General features: G+C 45.1%; 1 protein-coding gene across 3 annotated transcripts in view; it reads left to right on the forward strand.

Annotated features, from left to right (window-relative positions):
• Window positions 1-5485: 5485 nt before the first annotated feature.
• The window catches only part of VCAN (versican), a 135945-nt gene continuing 120097 nt past the window's right edge, over window positions 5486-21333 (forward strand). For 2 of the 3 annotated variants that reach the window (XM_074952815.1, XM_074952814.1), the window contains exons 1-2: window positions 5492-5768; window positions 18490-18565. In XM_074952815.1, the coding sequence (XP_074808916.1) occupies window positions 18496-18565 (70 nt within the window). In that variant the 5' untranslated portion in view covers window positions 5492-5768; window positions 18490-18495. Of the gene's footprint in view, window positions 5769-18489; window positions 18566-21333 lie in introns of all 3 variants that reach the window. The other variant, XM_074952816.1, reaches the window with a different exon arrangement.

Raw genomic sequence — 21333 nt, forward strand, 5'->3', positions numbered from 1 at the left:
GCTGGTACTAAGATGAAAACTGGAGTTATGCCTGTTGCATTTACACTGTTCCCTGGATAAATTAGGCTCTGTGTATATAAATGTCTCGTTCATTTGATTTGTGTTGTAATCCCCCTCCCTCAACCTGCAGAAAGTCAAATCTCCTATTGTAATCGGTGCAGCAATTACCTTTCATTAGGGAATCTCTCCCCCCAGTCCTACTGTGCCTTAATTGAATACATAGCTAGCAAAAGGCCACTGGTGCAACCTCATGCCCCTCTGATGTGCCTTTGTAGCGCTCTGTTTTAAGATCTCTGCTGCTTCCTTGTGTTCAGAGGGAAACTTCAACTAACAGGGCCCCGCACCGAGGCTATGGCCCGGGTTCTGTTTTAGCAACTTCAGGAGGCTCTGGGTGGATTCTGTCTGGGTCCGGCTCCGATTCCTGAGCGCTTCAGGACTCCCTGAGAAGCGGGGCCAGCCCGAGCAAGTGGGAAGCCTCCCTGTGGGTGAGGGGAGGCGGTGCAGTTCGCCTGCAAGTGTCGGCTTCGTAAAAAGGGGGAAGGAGCGAAACGTTCTTGTCTCTGACTGGTCGAGCTCCCCGGCAAGCGCCGCTGCGCCAGAAAGCTCCAGGAATCCCCTTCTAGAGAAAATCGGATCCCTTGTTGCGTGGGACTGAATCTGCCGTCCCAGTGGCCGCGCCAGGGATGGGCTGGTCCCAGGCACCTCGATCTCCGTGCAGAGCGCTGAGTCCCACTTAGCATTTAGTGCTCTCTGGTGTGATTGGCGGGGGGGAGGGGGGCACAGCAAAGAGCCTGTGTTTACAGTAAAAAGAAAAGGAGGACTTGTGGCACCTTAGAGACTAACCAATTTATTTGAGCATAAGCTTTCGTGAGCTACAGCTCACTTCATCTTCATCGGATGAAGTGAGCTGTAGCTCATGAAAGCTTATGCTCTAATAAATTGGTTAGTCTCTAAGGTGCCACAAGTCCTCCTTTTCTTTTTGGGAATACAGACTAACACGGCTGTTACTCTGAAACCTGTGTTTACAGTAGGGTCTCACCGGAACGGAGCAGGTTCTTCAGAAAGGCTTTTCTGGCCACTCTCCTCGCCAGGGCTGAAACGTTTGTATGGACGGAGCTGAAAAGTAACCCCGCTCCTTCACCCCTAGTCTGCTGGGAGGGGGGGGGACAGGACCCAGGAGTCCGAGCCCCCCTCTGCTCCTACACGGCCCGTGCAGGGAAAGGGAAGGTCTTAGGGTCTAATGAGCCCCTTCTCCCCCTACAAGCAGGGGGCAAACTCCTGGCGTCTAGCTCTAGGTAAGTAACTAATGCAGGGAGTGAGGGCTGCGTGAGCCCCGTCGCCTGCAGGCCGCTTTAGCCCCCCCTTTCCCCCCGGTGTAGCGAGCGAGCTGGCGCGGGAGGCCCCCGTCGCCCCGCTCAGTGTATTCCCGGGGCCAGGCAGGGGGAGGGGAAAGGGGGCGGCTCCTCGCGCTGCGCTTTCTTCGGCACTATGAATGAAGCTCTTGAGCGTCCCAGTCCCCACGTGAGGCGCTGCCGTTTGCATAAAGGATTCCCCGCTCGCGAGACGTCCCTTCAAAGTGCGCGGGCACCACGGGAGGCTGGTGGGGTGGGCATGGCCATGGCCATGGCGTGCTTTCCAGCTGCCCGGGTCATTTCCTCGCCGGGCCAGCTCTGACCTGGGAGCCGGGAAGCAGAGAGCGCGTTTACTTCTGGGCTGTAGTGGGTGACCCCCGCCTCGCCTAATGGCTGTGGTTCCCCCTCTGTGTGTTTCCCCCCTTGCTATAAACGTAGCCAAAGGCTGCAGTAGGGTAATTCCTCATGCTCCCCAGTGGATCGCTCTTGGACAGCTGGAAAGGGTAGATCTGGCCAGGAGTTAAAGAAAAGCAGGCGTGCCCGGGCGTTTCTTCCGTTCGGTTCCTCTGACAGCCAAGAGCAATTGTTTAATCTTCAATTGGCAATGATGTCGAGAGGCGATGAAAAGACAGACCTGGTCATTCCCCCCGGACCTGCGCTACTTCCCTAGGGACAGGGAAGGACAGTATAACAAATATAGACAACAGTGTAAAGATCTGACGAAAACAGGCAGGTGAGAAAAAGTTTAGACTATAAAGAGTGGTCTGACCTCGATAATATTCGATCATTTATAACCCAATTTAGCTCCATGGTTAATATTTGAATTGCCCGGGGGGATTGGCTACGAACAGAATTGTAAAGATAATGAGTACCATTTAACTACTTCCCTCTTGTCCTCGTTCTTCCTAGTGGAAAGTGATTTTCCTGTTGCATACGCGAATAAAAAGCTTAGCAAAACGTGAAGGGGCAGTAGGAAAATAGTTTCATTCATCCTCAGGCTGCGATGGAGGTGCTGCAGAAAAGGGAACTGAGCATTGTTGGCATCTTGTGAACTAATGAATCTGAAACAAAAGAAGGGAACAGTAAATTCCCCTCGTGAGAACTGGGTTTCTCTTGGCAAATATTTTACCCATATGTCATGTAAGTGTTTGATCTACAGGCAAGGATCCAAAGGGAGGTGGGGGTGGAGAGATGTAGGGAGTGGGACTTTAAATCAACATAACCAAGGGAATTCAGAGTGAAAGGTGAAAGGTTTTCCTTTAATCAGTACATTGTGCTGAAGCATTGCAGCTGATGCAGCCTCAGTATAGAGGGCGACTGTCTATCATAAGGGTAGTCTCTAGGGCTGCAGTATTTAAGCATAAACCAGGCGAAATGAAGATAAGAGTTTTAGTACTAACGTTGATTGTCCTGATTTCTGCTGGTTTAAACTGGACCAGGTGTAACGCTTGAGCGTGAATTTCTTTGCCTTTTTAAGTCTGTAAGATACACATTCAAACGCCTTGCTTACTTTGAGTATCGACATACATATTAGAACCTCTGTGACAACTCTTACACCGCAGTAGCTTTAAGGATTTAAAAACTGACACTTTGCGGGTCTCTTCTTTCCCCCAGACCAGCATTCTCATTAATTTTAATGCCGATGGGTGTGCTCAGTAAGAGTAAACCCTTTATTATTTTACACAATACACAAAAATGGTGTAAACATAGGCATAGGGCATTTTTAAACACATACCATCTGTTCTTACATACAATAGCATTAAACAGACTTTAAAACTCTCTGTAACTAACAGCAGTCAGAATTTATAAAACCCTAAGCCATTTTGTTAAGAAACGCTGATACTGCTACACAGTTGATGCTTCAGGTTCCTCTCGACTTTTGCTAAAATTTGTGAAAACTTTTCATGAACCAGTGGCAATTTTTGGGCACACCTGAGAAGATTGGACAGTTTCAGGTAGCCATGATCCTTAACGTGCCAAATACTCCCAAGTTATGGCCTAGTTTGTCAGTGTGTTTTGGGGTTCTTAAATACCGAACTGAAAAGAAACTCAAGGGGTGCATTAGTCGAAACAATAATCGTGAAAGCTTTGCATGAAATCCATCCACATTTTCATAGCATTCATTGCCAGGAATTTGCTCAACTCCGAACCTGGCCATTGTAATAATAGACACACCTATTCTCCAGGTTTTTCTATGAGTGTTGTTTCAGGGGCTACTGCTTAGTACTGTGGTTCTCAATCTTTCCAGACTACTGTACCCCCTTAAGGTATCTGATTTGTCTTGTGTACCCCCCAAGTTTCACCTCATTAAAAAACTTCTTGCTTACAAAATCAGACAAATATACAAAAGTGTCCCAGCACACTGTCACAAAAATTGCTCATGTTATCATTTTTATTATATAATTATAAATCAATTGGAGTATAAATATTGTGCTTACATTTCAGTTTATAGCATATAGAGCAGTATAAACAATTCATTGTCTGTGTGAAATTTTAGTTTGTACTGACTTCGCTAGTGCTTTTTATGTAGCCTGTTGTAAAACTAGGCAAATATCTAGATGAGTTGATGTACCCAGTGGTATGGTATCCCTGGCTGAGAAACACTCATCTAGTACACTGTCAATGTGCACTCTTAATCTTTTTCTTTTTGAAGTCATGGGCCTAGACTGTGATCACATTTAAATCAGTGTAAATCCAGAATACCTTCACTGTCTCAAGTTAAGTTTCAGAGTAACAGCCGTGTTAGTCTGTATCCGCAAAAAGAAAAGGAGTACTTGTGGCACCTTAGAGACTAACCAATTTATTTGAGCATAAGCTTTCGTGAGCTTCAGCTCACTTCATCGGATGCTTATGCTCAAATAAATTGGTTAGTCTCTAAGGTGCCACAAGTACTCCTTTTCTTGTCTCAAGTTAACTCACTCTGGATTTACACCCCCCTATGAATGTGATCAGGATCCGGTCCATGGTGCCCAGGGGAATTGGCACTCTGCAGATAGGTATGGTCTTTGCTAGGTATAGTGCACCCAGATTGTACATTGATGTGTGCCTTGTAAATGCCTGTGATAAACATGAATATACATTTTAAAAAGTTTTCCATGGAAACACTAATAGACCCTTTGCTAAGGTGGAGCTAGTGAGAGACCCTACAAAACAGTGTTTTATATTTCTGACTATGGCTTCATACTCTGACTCTGGTCACCTTCTCCAGACCTGAAGAAGAGCTCTATGACGCTACAAAGCTTGTCCCTTCCACCAACAGAAATTGGTGTCCCCCCCAAAAAATTACCTTGACTGGGTGCACCTTGACTCTCTGATATCCTGGGACCAACACGACGACAACTACACTGCAAAGGTGACTTCATCTGCCGTTTTAAAGAGATGTGGACAGCAAATGCCTAATCTAATCTCAAAAGAGATGAGAGATGAGTAAATCTGGGGTGGGGGAAACCCTGGCTCGGTGCTGTGGATTGCGACTGCCTGTGAATGTGACACAGACAACCTCCAATATATTCTTTTATTACAAACCTCCGTTGAGATTTCTTTTTTAAGTGATTACAATTCCGATCACTCCCCCCATTTAGCTGGTGTTGGAAGACACGATAGGAGAGAGTTCCTTCGTTCTCTTTCAGTTAATTATTTAATTAGGGATACAATGCTTCTTTCACACTAGGACAAAACCTAGCCTGCCACTTTCTGGCTGGAAGATGGTGTATGAGCGACAATTTTATTCAGCGTTCTATTTGTTTGTTTGGTTCTAACAGCAAGAGATCGCGTCCAGTTTCCCCTTGACAGGCAGAAAGATCTGCCGCTACCCTCAGACTCCTTAGGGTTCATGTAAGGCATATTCCCCCCAAAGTACGGGGCTTGACTCTACAGAAGCATACCGTGTGCGGGGGTTGGGAGCAACTTCTCTGTGCAAAGTGGGGCGCTGAACTGAGAAAGCAGCTCCCTCCTCCCCCGGTACTTTGTCAGGAGGGACTGAGGAGTGCCTGGCGAAGCAAGCGCTGGGAGCTAGCTGCTCCTGCCCCCTTTCCTGTGTTACAGAGTTCTGAGCTCTTTGCTCTTGCTGCGGGCTTCTTCAAGAGCATGTGTGAGCGTCCACCCTCCTCTTACAGAGCTTGGGCCCCTCCTCTTGCAGCTCTGACGGTACAATGATATAGTAATGATGGGTGTTAGAGCTCGCATTTGAACTTGCAGGCAAGCTGTCTTGCTCCTTCTTTTGCTAGAACTCAGTTCAGACTCAGCAGCTTGGAATCAGGTGCTCATCAGTGGGGAGGGCTGGAGACCCCGGAATCAGCATCTCCTTCCAGCACTAACCAGGGGATTTATTCTTTCATGCGGCCACTGGGAACTCTGGACTAGCCCTAGCACCACGTTGTGATTTTTTGCAGTCTCTGCAATAAACTACCTTTTAAGGTAACTATGCTTCTTTTTATGCACTTTTTACATTTGGCTGCTAGAAAACACCTCGTGTAATATTTAAAGCTATTGTTTGCTGTTGGTACCTTCAAAGACAAAGCATTTAACTGGAAAGCTAAGGTGGCGGAAGATCTGGTAAATTTTTAAAATCTGGGTAAGTTTTCAAGGACAATTAGAAAAGGAAAAGATTTTGTTGGTGACCCATAACATTTACTGGGGGAAAGACTGGAACAAAGAAATCTGGGAAATAGAGGAGTTTGGGGGTGGCGACAGTGAAATAACTCTCTGGTATTGGTTGTTGAATGGATAGCAAGGTATAGCTGCACCTTGATTTGTAATGGGGCTCAGGAGGCTAAGCGAAGGGAGAAATGAGGAACTATTTGTAGGGGTGTTAAATACACAAAACACCACCGTAGAAGGATGGACCTGGCTGGGGAGCCTTTCTAGCCACCAGGTTTAATTGCCTGTGGAACAGTGTATGGTCAGTTTCTTACGCCCGGAGTGCTTTTTTGGTGTTCCTGGAAAGCTGCTCTCAGGGCAGCCCCAGGCTGGGGGCCCTCTTAGACAGCATCCCTCCAGAGAAGACAGAAAGCAGGCGTTCTCTAAGCCACATTTTCTTGGTAAAAGGTGGGGGGGGGGGGGAGAGAAAGGATCACAGGGTTAGTGGAGCAAAACGCCCCCTGTTACACCCGCAGCCAGCTTCTCTGCTCCCCGGGAACACAAGACGTTGCCTTTGCTCTCTAGTCCTTCGGTTCCCCCTTTGTTTTAGAAAGGGAGTGAGCGAGCGTCATGGAAGGAATTAAGGGAGTTTAGACGGCGGGAAAAAAAGCTCCTTTGCTAAGGAGAATCATAGAGATAGAAGCATTTGTTGTGATCTTGTCCGTTTCCCCCTTTGAACCGCCCTTGTTTAAAACTTCTGCACACAAAGGGATTGTAAGGAAGGATGGGAGGACATGCTCTCTCATTACCCCACCTGTCACGTTCACTCTGATCTATCTATCATTTATCTAGCCTTCATACATCAGAGCGGAGCCAATTTTAATGAGGGAGCCGTGGAGATTTTTTGGAGGAATGAGAGATTTGAAATCTCCCATTGAAACACGTTGCACAGTCCGTCCTAAGAGGGAGATGTTTTAAACACTGCTTTTTCCTCCCAAAAGAGGGAGTTTCCTTACCAAATGAGTAAGACTTGGCAGATCTGAAACAACTTTAAAATCAAACGTAAGGGTCAGTGGCGTTTCTCTGAAGCATTCTGCAGGGCAAATGAAAGAGCCGCTCATTATTATTATTATTTATTATTTTGTTACCCAAGGAGAATAATTAAGGAACTTTCCCTTTCTCTTGGTTAAGTCCTCACTTGGCTTCCTGGGAGTTTCCGAGCCTAGGGGAATGGCTTAGCTAGGAGATACCCACAACAATCCAGGGGATTTAAGCAATGTGAAATTTACAAACCTCAAGCCCGTGGCTATTACTCAATCCTATTAGAACGTGCCCAGATTTCTCTAAATGTCACAGGGTGTGGGACCGTCGTTTCAATACAATACAAGCGAAAAGGAAAAACCTAGATCATAGCTGGAAGTAATTGCTTTGAAAATCCAGCTGTTCGCTTAGCACATCGGCATGTTGCTGAGTTTGGGAAGCGAAGGAGGATTTCTCTGGGTAGACAGGGAATAATAAAAGCTGGAGAACTGCAGGGACTTGGTCCAAGAGGAATCCGTCCTCCCATGAAACACGCAGTGTGGCTGAGGCAACCTCCGGGAGAGGGGCAGGGTATTTTCTCTAGCAAGGAAAGCCTGTGTGCGCAGAAACCCCTCCCCCATCCCGCCAATAAATGAATGGGCTGGATAGGACTTCAGTGGCTCGGTTCCTGTGTAAAATCGCTAACAGGCTCCGTCCTCCTGTTGAGCAGTGATACATGGTGGGGGGGCGGTGCATTTAATCGGTGCTAAACGCTGAGCTGATGTCTAGGAATCTTCCGGCCTCGAGAAGACCCTCGGCTCCCCCTACTGGTGAAACGGGGAATACCAACGATCACATCTTTGTAACCAGCATCAATTATTCCTTATTTGTTATCAACAATGAATGGTAAATAATCACCAACCCGGGCGTTTATTGGGCCAGGGTTACTTTCCTCCTGCATACAGCAATGATTTGTTTTATTCCATCGTCCCTTTGCATAGTCAAACAATGTGTTATTACTAAAATACGGTAGAGTATTCCTCTCGATTATCAGGGCAGACGCCTTGTTGAAATGTGAGGTTTACTTTCAGGTTAAGCTTGGCCTCCAAAACGCTTCCTCCGAAAAGCTTTCCTGCTAAGGAAGTGCTTAGATCTGCTTTAAATATTGGTTTAGCTGACACTCCAGCCTCTCCCAGGGGATGGATGCTTCAAGACGGAACAGATATTAACACTAAACTTCTAACGGTGACCTGACAAGTCCCAGAGGATCCTCCATGTGGCTCAAACAGAGCTGCTCGGGAAAGCAAACAAACCAGGCTCAGAGATAACGTTTCTTCCACCCCCGCCTGTTTTCAGAGTCCCTCTAATCCCGGCCAGGGTTTGGAAACGTGGATTTGACGATAAGAGAAGGGGAAGCAGCCGCTCGGAGGCCAAGGACGGGCTTGTTAGGCAGCAGCTGGAGGGCTTGAGCCTGGGTTCAATTCCGCTCTAGGGCAGTTGTGGGTCTTCGCCGGGCGGGCAGAGGGGGTATCGCAGGAAAGCGCCGTGTGAGCGTTACCAGCTGCTGCCATCAATGAGCTCCGAAGGGAGTTGGACTCGGGCAGTTTGCCTGAGCACGTTCAGATGCCAGCCGCGCCTCCCCCGGGTTAGCGATCTGGGATCAGTCGCTCCTGCAGCTGCCTGCACGTATACTATGGGCTTCCTGGGCTCTTGGGGAGGGAGCCGGTGAGATCTCGTTCCCTACAGCCACGTGGACTCTGGGAAATTCATCTGGGGGTGGGGAGCTCTGAAGTCAGCTTGTTTCTTTGTCCGTTTGGGTAACGCGTTAAGCTAGAAACTGCAAAGAAATTGCCTGGGTGGGGCCTTTTGTTTAACTGGGGGGAAGCACAGAGCATGCCAGGTATCTTCTCAATCAGCTGCATACCGCGCAGCGGTAGCAGGGCTCGATGACACAAAGTAACACAAGCGGAGCCAGCTTAGGATTAATGCGACCTTGATCCTAACCTGCCAGATGTGCCTATCACAGGGAATCTTACCAGCATGACCTTTACCCACTGAACTCCGCCTGTTTCAATGCTCTGGGCATTGGCCCAAGTTCTCATTGGCAGCACCCTGGCCTAGATTGTGATCTCAGGTGACAATCTCTAGAGTGACCCTACTGAAGTCACTCTGGATTTAAGAGGATGCAACTGGGGAAACAAAATTTGACCCATTCATTCTTTTCCCATACGTTTGTTTAGTATGTGTCACAGGCACAACACAACCAATGGGCCAAGTTCACTCAGGGCAGGGTTATGCTGATATTAGGCGGAGAGCTTCAAGAGTGGAAAATTTGCCAGGAATGAGGTTGTGTCTACAAGGACCATAGGAGGCCAATGAAGCTCCAAACTTGGCAACATTGGGGTAACTCCACTCATCTGCTCAGCAGACCCTTTGAGAGGGTTCTTATGGCAGTAACCCCAAGGGAAGATCGCACTGCCCCTTTGGGGCTCCAGCACTAGTGAATTTGGCCCAGTGTGGACACAGAAGCCTGGAGGCCTGCTTCAAGCCTCCATGATTCTTAACACAGGGGCAAATTCTGCCCTCGGATTCACATGTGCATTGAAGTCAAGGGGAATTTCATGTGTAGGGCATGCGAGTACACGACTGACACTAGCAAACTGGAACATGAGGCTGATAGGTGCACAACAGGGCCACACATGTGTTGCTATTCTGAATGTGCACAGAGCATTCATATGGCACGGAGGGGGTTGAACAGATTTCTTTTTATAATTTACTTATTTCTAATGACAGCTTTAAAAAAAGATAAAAGCAACACAAAGTCCTTTGTGGAAGCCCAGACGCAGACATGCTAGAGTCTTTGGAGTGTGTTGTGTAAACTCACAGTGGTATGTAAGACATCAGTAGATATCTTAAAATGTATATGATATGCATGTGTATTTGAGAACCTAACGGGTAACACAAATCCAATCAACCCTAGTGGCTCCTAACCAGCATGGCTGGAAAAGTCTGTAAGATATGCAAAAAGTGAGGCCTCCAGCTGAGACCAGCTTAGTACAGCTTCTGCTCGCATTGCCAGGGGATACGTCCCTTTTTGCTCACCTAATCAAATTGTTGCCTGTGGAGTGTGAGGGCCATAGTTTGTATTTAAATTGCAGTAATCTGCACACAGCAAATTCAGCCCTCGGATAAGACTAACTAGTTGAGTCTGCTCTATACAATAGGGAGGGAGCTACAAGGTTTCCCTTGCCCCACCCCCAAGCCAATACTGCCTTCCTTGGTTTAATGGGATAAGGTAGCTCCAGGGATCTCCTTCCCTGCCCCTCCCCCTCCCAGCCTGGGGTAGGGGGTCCAGATCCCCCTCCTGCCCCTACTCCCAATTTGTCTTCTTCCCCATTGCTCTTTCTTTCCCTCCCATTCCTCTCTCTTCCCTACTTTCTCCTTTTTACCATAATAATGCTAGAGAGGACACCATGCAAATGAGATTGAGAGGGGCAAGGGTAGAGGAAGCCTGGGCCAAGAATGGGAGACAGGCTTTGAGATATGAAGGGGCTTGTGGGCATAGCTTGGATGAATACCATCACTTACTTGTTTTCCAGTTTAACCCTACATGTGCATAGTATTTTGCAAGACATATAAAAGAACTGGAGGCAGATTCTGTGCCGCACCTCAGCCCTTGGTGGGTGGAAAGGAGGCTTTCTGCTACCTTTGCATCTCTCAGATTCTGAGCTGCTTCAAGGACCAAAGTGGCCTTGGGACTGATCTAATGGCAGCTTCACCACAGCCCAGAATTGCCACCCTGCTTGGGACACTTTCCCTTCAGCCTCCGGCACAGCATACCCCCCTGCTTGGGGCTCTAGGTATGTGGCCCAGAGGAATTCCTTCTAAGGCTGTTAGTGGAAGAAAGGTATTGGAGCAGACACCCTAGTTAAGAGTTTGCAATCTACCTCTGGACATAACAGTGCAAGTGATAATAAGTGAAGAATTAAACAAAGGCCAAGTTAACCAAGTGTCAGCAATGGAGCAATTAATCAAATGCAAGTAATGTGGAGAAACTGGCAAAGTTAATTAAATGGCACGCATGGCAAAGTTAATATGTGTCAGCAATTAACAGTCAGTCAGGTGGTTTGAAAGGGTGAAAGACAGAATTAAGTAAAAGAAAAGGGCACATGAAATTCTGACTGCTTGTAGATTACGGAGGCTAACAGTTGTGAAAGTTCCAGCTATAACATGGAAGTGCAGAGCTCAGCTGGTGCCCAGTCCTGCTGAGGGCTGGAGGCAGCACATGTGTTATGCTTGGGATGGGGCTTTTCTAGTTTGCCTACACAGCACTGGGGAGTTGGTCTCTGCGATGTGCAGTGGCCCTTTGTTCCCCTTAGCCGTAGCAAGAGTGGCCTTAACTCACTTCTCTGGTGCCTAGCCCTGTTAAGGGCTGGAGGCAGCTGCTGGTTAGATTTTTTTCTCCCTGTGTGTTGCTGTAATGCTGAGCCTCACTTTATTAAAAGAAAAATGTTGCCCTGGAGGGTAATTGCACAATAAGGGCCAAATTACAAAAATGCATGCAGTGCTGCCAACTCTTGTAATTTCATCATGAGGCCATTTGGACCCCAGCTAGAGCCTACCTCACTAGGACCTGAGAAGCTCCAGCTTTCTCAGAATTTTAACACTGCCGGGGAAACCCCCCTCTGATTGGCTTCCTTCCCCACTTCCTTGTGTCCTAGGAAAAAGCAGCCAATCTTTTGCAGGAGTAAGGCAGAGCTCTTATGCCTCTTTCCCTCCCCAGGAACAGAGAGGAGTTTAGGTCGGGGAGGGGAAGAGGAAGCAGAAATAGTTCAACATTCCTGGTGGCTCTGCACTCTCCTGTGAAAAATGGGTTAGTTCTTCTCTGGTCCTCCCAGGAACACCAGGCCTACGAAAAAAGAAAAGGAGTACTTGTGGCACCTTAGAGACTAACCAATTTATTTGAGCATGAGCTTTCGTGAGCTACAGCGAATAGTCTGCGAATACAGACTAACACGGCTGTTACTCTGAGGCCTAGGAAAGGGTAGTAAGGTGAATAACTCTCGGAGCTGTCTCACTCCCTGGCCTGGGAAGGCAGAGAAGAGGACCCCACAGTGGCTGACCCCAGGCTGTGTGGAGGGGTGGGGTGGGGCAGGGAGAGGGAAGAACCCCTGAAGCTGCAAGAGGAGCAGAGATGCACCGAGGGGTGAGTTGCAGATGTAGGGCTGGGGGACAGAATTGATGTGGGGTCAGCAGAGGGTGCAGAGGTCAGGGATGCAGGCAAATATATGGCTGCAAGGGACCCATAACTAATCAATTAGAGTGTTGGGATGTGAGGAGAAGCTGGAATCTTTGCACCTTCAGTCAGCCAGAGAACTCCTGCAGCAAGGGTCAGAATCAACTTACTTAATACTTTTGTGGGGCGTTGGCAACACGGTAAAAACACACACACACACACACACATACTCTTACACATGATGGGCAGGGGGAGTTTATAAATCAAAAGGCAGACCAAAAATCATGAGGATCTTTTTTTTAAAATGCTTGTGATTTTGGAGCCAAACTCATGATTTTTTAGGTCTAACATGAGTTTTGAACTTTTGGGGTTGGCAATACATTTTGAAGGGTCAGTGGGTGGGGCTGGTTAGATTCCCAGGAGATCCTGACTCCAAAGCAGGAATAAACCAGACTCTCTATTGTGACATCTGAAAGGTAGCTCCCTAGGGGTTCCTCATGGTAGCAGCATGAGGTGGGCAATAAAAAGCAGCCCAGTGGATAAAATTGTGAGCCAATATGATCTAATCAAGATGAGCCTGAAGTTAGCAGGGCTTTTGGAAGGTGGAGGAGTGGAGAAGAGACATGGAGAATAGTATCACCCTCCATGCTAAAGAGCCTCCTATCCTGGGGAACCTACTAGGTCCTGGGGCTGGGCCACAGAAGGTCATAGCTCCTGAGCTGCCTTTTCCTGCTACCACAAGGAAGCCCCAGGATGTTCCCTCTTAGATATCACAGAGGGGATCAAATTGATTTTTGGTTTGGGATTGGGGTCTCCTAAGAGACAGTAAATCCCTATTTAACTTAGATCCATGTTGTGCCATTACTAACACTAAGCTGCATTTCTTTACAAGGTGTGAGTCAAGGAAAAATTGAGGCTAACCCCTCTTTAATTCTTCTGGTCATTCTTTTGTTGCTCACAACAAACATAACCACTATAAACTTTTACAATGGGAAGTTGTTACTTGTCAGATCACAATGCCTCAGACACCTGGCTTCTTCTGAAGAAAATAATGAATGAATGCCCCTAGGAGACCATTATTTCACTGCCACCTCAGAGGAAATGGCTAGGAATGACAAACACCTTTTGATAGAGACCATCAATCTCTCTGGCTGGATAAAACATTGATGGTTCCATAGATATGTATCACACTGGAGGCCTTTCCTCTCTTTCTTGATCTAGAATCTTAGAGGGAAGCAGAGGTTATGTTCTCACATCACTTTAAATAAGGAGTAATCCCACTTAAATCAACAGTTACACCTGTGTAAAACTGGTGTGAGATCAGAATGGAGCCCTAGATGTGCTAACCAAATTTCAACTTGCGTAATATTTGCTTATCTGGACTCTTCCTGCAATATTCATAAAAAGTACTCTTCACTTCCTGTATTCAGACATAGGGTAGCATCACTATGAGCTGTTAGAGTACTGCTGCTCTTTTATCTCCAAGGAGGCAGTGTTTCAGGCTGAGTGTGTAGCGTCTATAGCACTTGTTATAGATGTTAAGTTTTGTCAAGTGTTTTGGCTTCTTTCAAGTTGAAAAGTGTCACACATGCATTTTTCAATAGAGGACAGAAATAAAACATATGCCCAAGTCCTGCCATCTTGAGTTGGGAAGAATTCTTTCTCAGCAGGTCAACTGCTACATGGCCCATCTAGGTTCCCTCTATGGGAAAATATGGTCCTGTAACGAACCTGCTGGCTCGTTAATGTTCATTGGTTAACCTCTCATCTAGCCAGCCGAGGAATCCATAACTGTAACAGTGAAGGGATGTACAAACTGAAGTTAGAGGGAGCCTGGCTTAGAAGGGAGCCAAAGATTGATTTAGAACAGGAACAAGAGGCTGGTGGCTGCATTGTGGAAGCTGGCCATGGGTGTAGTTTTGGTGCAGAATTGTCCCCCCAAACTGCAAGTCTTGGGCAGGTGTGGAATTCCCCCCCTCCCCCTGCCAATGTATGGCCCCATTGGCCTGACTGGAGCTGCCCTCCCAAAAATAGAAGTCAAACTACACCTGAGAGGGAAGGCTGGTCATCTTAAGAGCTGTGACCAAAGGACTAGGAGAGGAGCTGGTGAGGGGGGCCAGCGGGAGCCATGACAGATGCTTGGGAGTGGCCTGCAAGCAGAAGGTGAGGTGGATAGGTCTGAATGAGACTTCAGGTGCTGGATAAAAGTACTGGACACTGGCTGAAGGATCTGAAGGTCAGTGAGTGATTGTTGCTGTAGAGAGTATCCCTGGTATTAGGTCTGAGGAGCCTCACTTCATACCTCTGGACTGGACTGCCCATAGGGCCTGAGTTAGGAATTGTTGTGATCTTTGGTCTTAAAGGCATTTTGCCTAAGGTAATTGCACCTCTGTTTCTGGTGCCCCAGTAAACCAATCCTTTGTTATTTCATTAGAATCTGTGAATGTTTAAGGGAACCCACCAAGGGCTAGGGTCTGAAGAGCCGAGATTTTGAAGCAGCTATAGAGCTTGCCTCAGCATGTTGTACACCCAGAATACTACCAGGCATGTAAGGACTGGAGTACAACAGGGACACCCTGTACTGGGGTCAGTTACAGTATAGAATATTGTTTCCACACTGCATGAAAATGTCCCCTGCTAATGTCAATGGGAGTCACACCCGTGAATCTGGAGAAAATAGAACCAACCACTGTTAAATTGATTAGGTAGGTCCTACAGTTTAGAGAAGATTTGGGCAAGATGTCTGAAAGTTAATATATTTTGAGGTAGATTTTCAGAGTGTGTGAGGAGTTTTAGGGGGGTGTTTCATATTAAAGCCAGTGGGGCATGGCTAAGCCACTGTGCAACAGTTAAAAAACATTGTGTGTAGCAACTGTAAATTCAGCAGTAGTAAATAGAAGGTTGTGTATGAAACATGCCAAAACATTCATGCCCAGGTACTGCCCTTCATCTGGAAGACATGTGAATACCATTTGGACTTCTACAATCAAGGACCCTTATCAATTACCCTTCCTCATCATTTTTTCCTCTCTCTTTTACTTTTCTATTTTTGGTGCTATTTCCAGCAGCCTTCAATCACTAGCCAGCAATAATATCTGACAGTAGCTTTCTTTGAGATGATTCTGTAACTGTTGAACAATCAGAGTGAAATCCATTCCCTGGCATGAATTCCAAGTAATCGGGTGAAGTGCAGTGGGGTGGGGAGGTGAAATCCCAGCCCCAACCTGGAACCAGCATGCCAGGCCACAGATGAAACAGCTGCCACTGGCTACCTGCACCTTTTGTACATAGTGGTGGGGCCACTGAAGCTGCAGAAATGTGGGTCCCATGGTCCCTTCTCTGGCCTGTCCTGGCACAGCTCTGTTACAGGGAGCTTTTCAGGGTAGAGAACTTTTCTGCGGTGTGTGAGGAGTCTGCAGGACCCCATGCCAGCATCTGTGCACACAGCCCTGGCCTGCAGAATTACAATGTTGTGTCACGCATCTGCAGGCAGAGTTTGCAGGCACTAAGCAAGGTTTCCTCTTCTCCTCCTATTAGAGGTTATATACGCAGAGCAAACACTTCTCCCTCTCCCTGTCTCACTGCTCCCTCTGAAGGCTCCCTCACTCCCACTCAGCCTCTCAGTGCACCATAGTGGGACAGGAAGTGGGGAGCAATCCGTGACCAACACTGTTGAGAAGCAGCACATTTCTCTCCCAGAGGTGAACCCCTCAGGCCTTTCTCTCTTTGAATTCCTTTCTGAATCCTGGTCCTACTCTCTTAGACCAGGGCTACCTCCTGAGGGTGAAATGTGCAAAGTCAGTACAGACTTTTTTCTTGTTTTCTTCAGTTAAAGTTATTTGACCGCTTAGCCATTGGCACAACCTTTATAAAGGGAGGAGGTGCAGCCACAACCCAAAAGGGGGCACTCTAGGAGATATTGTGCTGCAGGGAAGGCCACCGTTTCCTAAAACTTCTGGGGAAAAATACCCATCGCACAACCCATTAGGAGGGCACAGCATGTGCTCTCCTCTGTGGCTGGATAGCTCGTTGGTCTTAACCTTTCCATACCCTCTTTGAAGAAGTTGTACCCATAGGGGGCAGCAACCGTGAACAGTCCTTGGTCATGGTGGATCCCAAGCTGTCTGGACGCAGGGGCTGCTTGAACCATCCTCTGCATTGCACAGCCCCATAGGCACCAAACACATTCTTCCCCCTAGTCTACCAATAATGATATACAATAATGAGGAATCATTTCTTTTAAATAATGATTTATGCATACAAATGCAGGATATGGACAACTTTTGGAGACACCCACCTTTGAAAATTAGTCCCTGTAGAATAATAAAGGGCAAATGATCAGCTCTGACTTATGCAACTCTTTCTTATGAAGCCATTTCACTCATGCACTCATTTCAAGATGAAGGTCTAAGAGATGGTATAACTGTCCAGACTTATAAAATTAATCATCGTATCCTCTTCCCCCACCGCCAACTAAAACTGTATGGACTAGCCATGTCCCTGTGAACTGATTTAGATCAAGCACTGCTATTTTACCCCTAAGATAAATCTTATTGAAGATATGGATCAGGTTGAATGAACCCATTAAGGTCATAATTCTTGTTTTGGATTTAACCACAAAAATATGTGAACCTTGTGTGATGGCATTTTTGTTGCAATGTCAATGCCATCACACAAGGTTCAGCGTGGGTGAACACTGACATTGCAACATAAATATTATCACATTGTAATCCCAGCCCAGTGCAGTTGGTGATAAAAGGATGGGGTGTGCTTGGCAGCATTTGGGCTGCTACATGGGAAAGCAGCTGGTTTTCTCCTCCACACGCTCTAGGAAAATGTTGCACAATGTGTTTCCCTATGCAACAGAGTAAAACTAACCATCCATTTGCAGGGAATATAAAGCTCCTGGAATATAGTCTCTTTCGAGTGGGAATTATAACATTGTCCTGTTCAGATATTCAAGAGCCCCACATTGTGAATGGTTGATTTAAGATGTTCTGCATTATTTTCTGAACCAGTCTCCCATTATGGAATGTATCCCAGGCCAGATACAGGTATGTGGTTTTCAGGACATACCTGTATGTTGTGTAACCAAATTTCTTTATGTTGAGCGTATCTCTCATTGTTATCAGAGGATGTACACTATGTCTATTGCAATCATGTGTGAGTGTCCACTTTGTCTAGTGAGGACTTCTAGTTGCATTGGTCAATGTTTTAATTCCAGTGATGACTTTTTAATACTTAAGCATATATAGTTTTATAGTTCTAATGTAGATTGACTCCCAATAAATCTCTGCTCCATATTTCCCTAAAGGACGTTAAGTTATATTCTATTCAGGACATGAAATAGTTCTCACTTTTGGCTACTACTCTAATTAGAGATCATGAGTGGCATATTTTGAGAAGAAAATCAGGAAATTCCTATGAACTCAAACTAACAGCCTCTTAACAGTGCCCCACAAGCCTTTACTGTTACTGAAAGCTACTTCTCATGATTGTTAGATATTTATAAAGAGATAGTGACTATCATTTAGTGGGAATCGTTCTAATTTCACTTGTGTACTTACCTCAGATTTTCATGTTATTTATACAGGCAACACATTTGACTAGGAACTGGCATGAAATGGCAATGTGTTGTTATGGAAACACTGTGTATTTTAGAGACCTTTCAGTTTTTTATAGGGCTCATAGCTTAGAAAGGGGGAGGGAAGTATACACAAAGGCACTGAATTGTCCAAATCACACTTTGGAAACAGAAACCTAAAATCCACCATGCTTCTGTAATAATGGGGTCACGTTGTCATTACAATGACATTTCACCAAGGAATAAATGTTGCAAGCGGCAAGTCCTAAGAGAACCTGTGTTCAGCAAAATGTTGGAAAGAACTGTGATGCTGTCATTCAGTCACCTTCAGAACTCATGAACAATTTGTGATGGTAACTTTTGTGAAATGAAATGGACCCTTGATCAGTATGGCAGTTTGTAAGTTTCTAAATGATGGTGTTTTTATGTGCTATATACACCAACTAAGAATTGGATTTGGATTAGTTCTCATTTCACCAAGACCATGTATCAACCACCAGATGGTAATGACTTTCTGTCACTACTGTATTGGATTAGATTCAAACCAGTGATTTACATGTGAAAGAATCTTAATATTAATCCATTCCCCCTGACAAATAGCGTGTTACAGTATATCATCATCTTTAATATTAAGGTCAGGTATTGATGTATTGACCTAAAACACTTCATAAGTACACACTAGAATACTTTTGACTTACTCATTTTTTCTTTATTTGTAGGTCAAGATGTTATTAAATATAAAAAGTGTCTTATGGATGTGCTCTACCTTAGTTGTAACAAATGCACTGCATAAAGGTAAGTGTTTGACGTGGAAACATTTACTGGAACTGTCCCTTAGTGACTGTTAGAGGCAGCATGATCTAGAGGGGAGGTTGATACTGTGGGACTCAGGAGACCTGGTTCTATTTCTGTCTCTGCTCTGCTGAATGACCTCGTGTGAGTCCTCCCCTTTGTGTACCCTTCCTATGCTTTGTTTGTCTTGTGTATTTGGATTTCAAACTCTCCCCGAAGACTCTATATGCTACAGTAATGGAAAAAAAAAAGATGCAAAGTGCCATAAGATTATGTAATATAGATTACCAGACACAGCAAAATGGTTTTTTTCCCCCTCAACATTTCTAATAATGAAGTTATGATTCTCCGGACCAAGAACACAGTACATTTTATTAAGACAGCAAAGGGTAAACACATCTATTTTTAGGGGCTTTCTGAGCTGATTTTATTCTCTTGGCAAACACTTGCATGTAAAATTACTAATTCTTTTTTCCAGCTTGTCCAATGGCTCTTACAAAACTGTTCAAAGATTTTTCTAGAGAAAAGTGAATGGCTGTGGTGCCTAAATGAGCCCACCCATTATAAAAAGTAAAATATATTTTTCCTAAGAGCAGGATGGAAGCACCATTATATTTTACTTAAAACCTCCCTTATTTTTTTCTATCCTTCATTAAACACACAGCAGGCCAGAGAGATTAGAGTTGTCCTCAGGGACAATAGACTCAAAGACTTTGTGAGAGGGTCAGGAGCAGACAACTAAGTTTGTAAGTTTTTTCCCTAGAGATCTGGGACTTCTTTGGTTAGTAAATGGCAACCTTCTTTTCAAGTTTTACTTAGCAATGTAACTGAAAGTACTGCATACCAGGGAGAGATCTGGGTCTTGTTGCATTTAATGCACTGTTTATCTGAGGGATATTAGGCAAGGGAAATCATTATGGAAAGGGGTTTTTAGATTTGCAAAGTGAGTTTACATGCTAAAGAATCCAGTGGTGAATTTAGAAGTCCTATCCAGTGAGTTGTATTGTTCCATTAAGATAGAAATATCTAGCATAAGTTATAGTGAAACTACGAGCTATTAAGCATAACAAGCTAACTTCAAAAGTGTCATGAATGGAGGTAATTTATATTCTGTAAAGGGGTGTAATTCACATGATGAGAGGCAAAAGGGTGAGGTTTTAGCAGGAAAAGCAACTAGCAGGAGGAAGAATGTAGAAGACAAAGCAGCTCTGAGCCTCATTATACATTCCTATTAGTTTCTGTTCCTGATACCTTTGTGCCCTCCTGCCCCATACTGTGTAATTCTACTCACACTCACATGCACACCAAGTTACTGATATATAATTTACACCACCCTTTAACACTTCTTAATTTGGCTCAGAGATTCTCCAGTTTGGGATTTACAGTACATGAGAAACCCACTGATGAGCATCCAGTTAAGCAGATAACAATAATATTGGGCTAGATTCTGGCTGGTGATCATATGTGTGTGGCTTGGTGGGAGCAGATGGAAAGTCTCCCACCCCTAGGAAGGCAGTATGAACGCTGTGTATCTTATTCATTTAGAGCTGTAGTTTTATCATAGCAATTTGAAGAAAACTTCACAGAATGGCCATTGTGAAGAAGGCAAAAGAAATGGGAAAAATACTTTCCAAAAGATCTAGTATCAACAGATTGGTTTATAGCTCAAGTAGCCATTATTTTCCATTCTAGAACAAATGTCAGGAACAGAGCTCATGTGTGCAAAGCCATTTTAGAGAGCAGGAGTTACTTCCCTGGAACCCAAACTTTGCAGACCCAATCTGGCCTCTTCGCGATTTAATTCTCTCTGTATACCTGGGGAAGAACCATTATCTCTCTTGGTGTAAAAACTATCGTTGATCATCCACTGGTGTGGTCCTGTGTTTTTGTTTTCTAATAATCTGTCACCCAGCTCAAGGTTAAACGTTTGCAGCAGCCTAGGCTCTGTGTGGTTTAGTCAACTGCTTGTCATCATGTCTTCCCCCCCAACCAATCCCCCTGCCATGCCAAAGTCACCAAAGGGCTTAGTTTGGATTTTATAAGGATTTTTTTAACATATAAGTCCTGAAATCCAATATTCCCATGATAGACATGACAACACTCCAACCTTATTTGTAACACAGCAGATTACAGATATGTAATATTTTATATATTCACCATTAATTATTGTTCTAGTCTTTCTTTCATTTTATCATCTCCCTCATCCTTGAGCTTGGCCCTATCCATATATACCTAGCACATATGCAATGTAAGCTCATAATTTTTATGTAGAAAAAATAGCATTTTTGTTTTAAAGGTAAATTGTAGAGGCTCTTGTGTGGTTTCTTTAAGATCCTTTAAATTCCCAAAAGATATTTTTGGGAGCGGAACAGCAGGAAGTACCACATAAGCCTGTGGGGTCAAAGGAATGCCCCATCACAGGACCTGTGCTGTTTGCTCTAGTGCACATAAAGGATTAATGACAGAAGTTACTGGACAAAGTTTACATTGGTTGCTAGCATGACATTCACTCACTTTTGAACTAGCTGATGGTGTAGTATGTTAGGTTACAAACTGGACTAGTGACTGTGATAAATGTGGGACTTTACCTCCCCAATTTAAACATTCATTTGTCATGTCACGAATGAGTGTGATTTCAAGAAGACCCTATAAACCTGAAAAGAGTAGAAAATCCCCTCAGTAGCCGTCTGACATTTGAGTCTGTGACTAATACATAATAAACATCTTTTTGTGCCTGTATATTATATATATGTACGTATGGGTGTGCTATA

Source organism: Natator depressus, chromosome 5 (assembly GCF_965152275.1).
Source record: "Natator depressus isolate rNatDep1 chromosome 5, rNatDep2.hap1, whole genome shotgun sequence".
Lineage (NCBI taxonomy): Eukaryota > Metazoa > Chordata > Testudines > Cheloniidae > Natator > Natator depressus.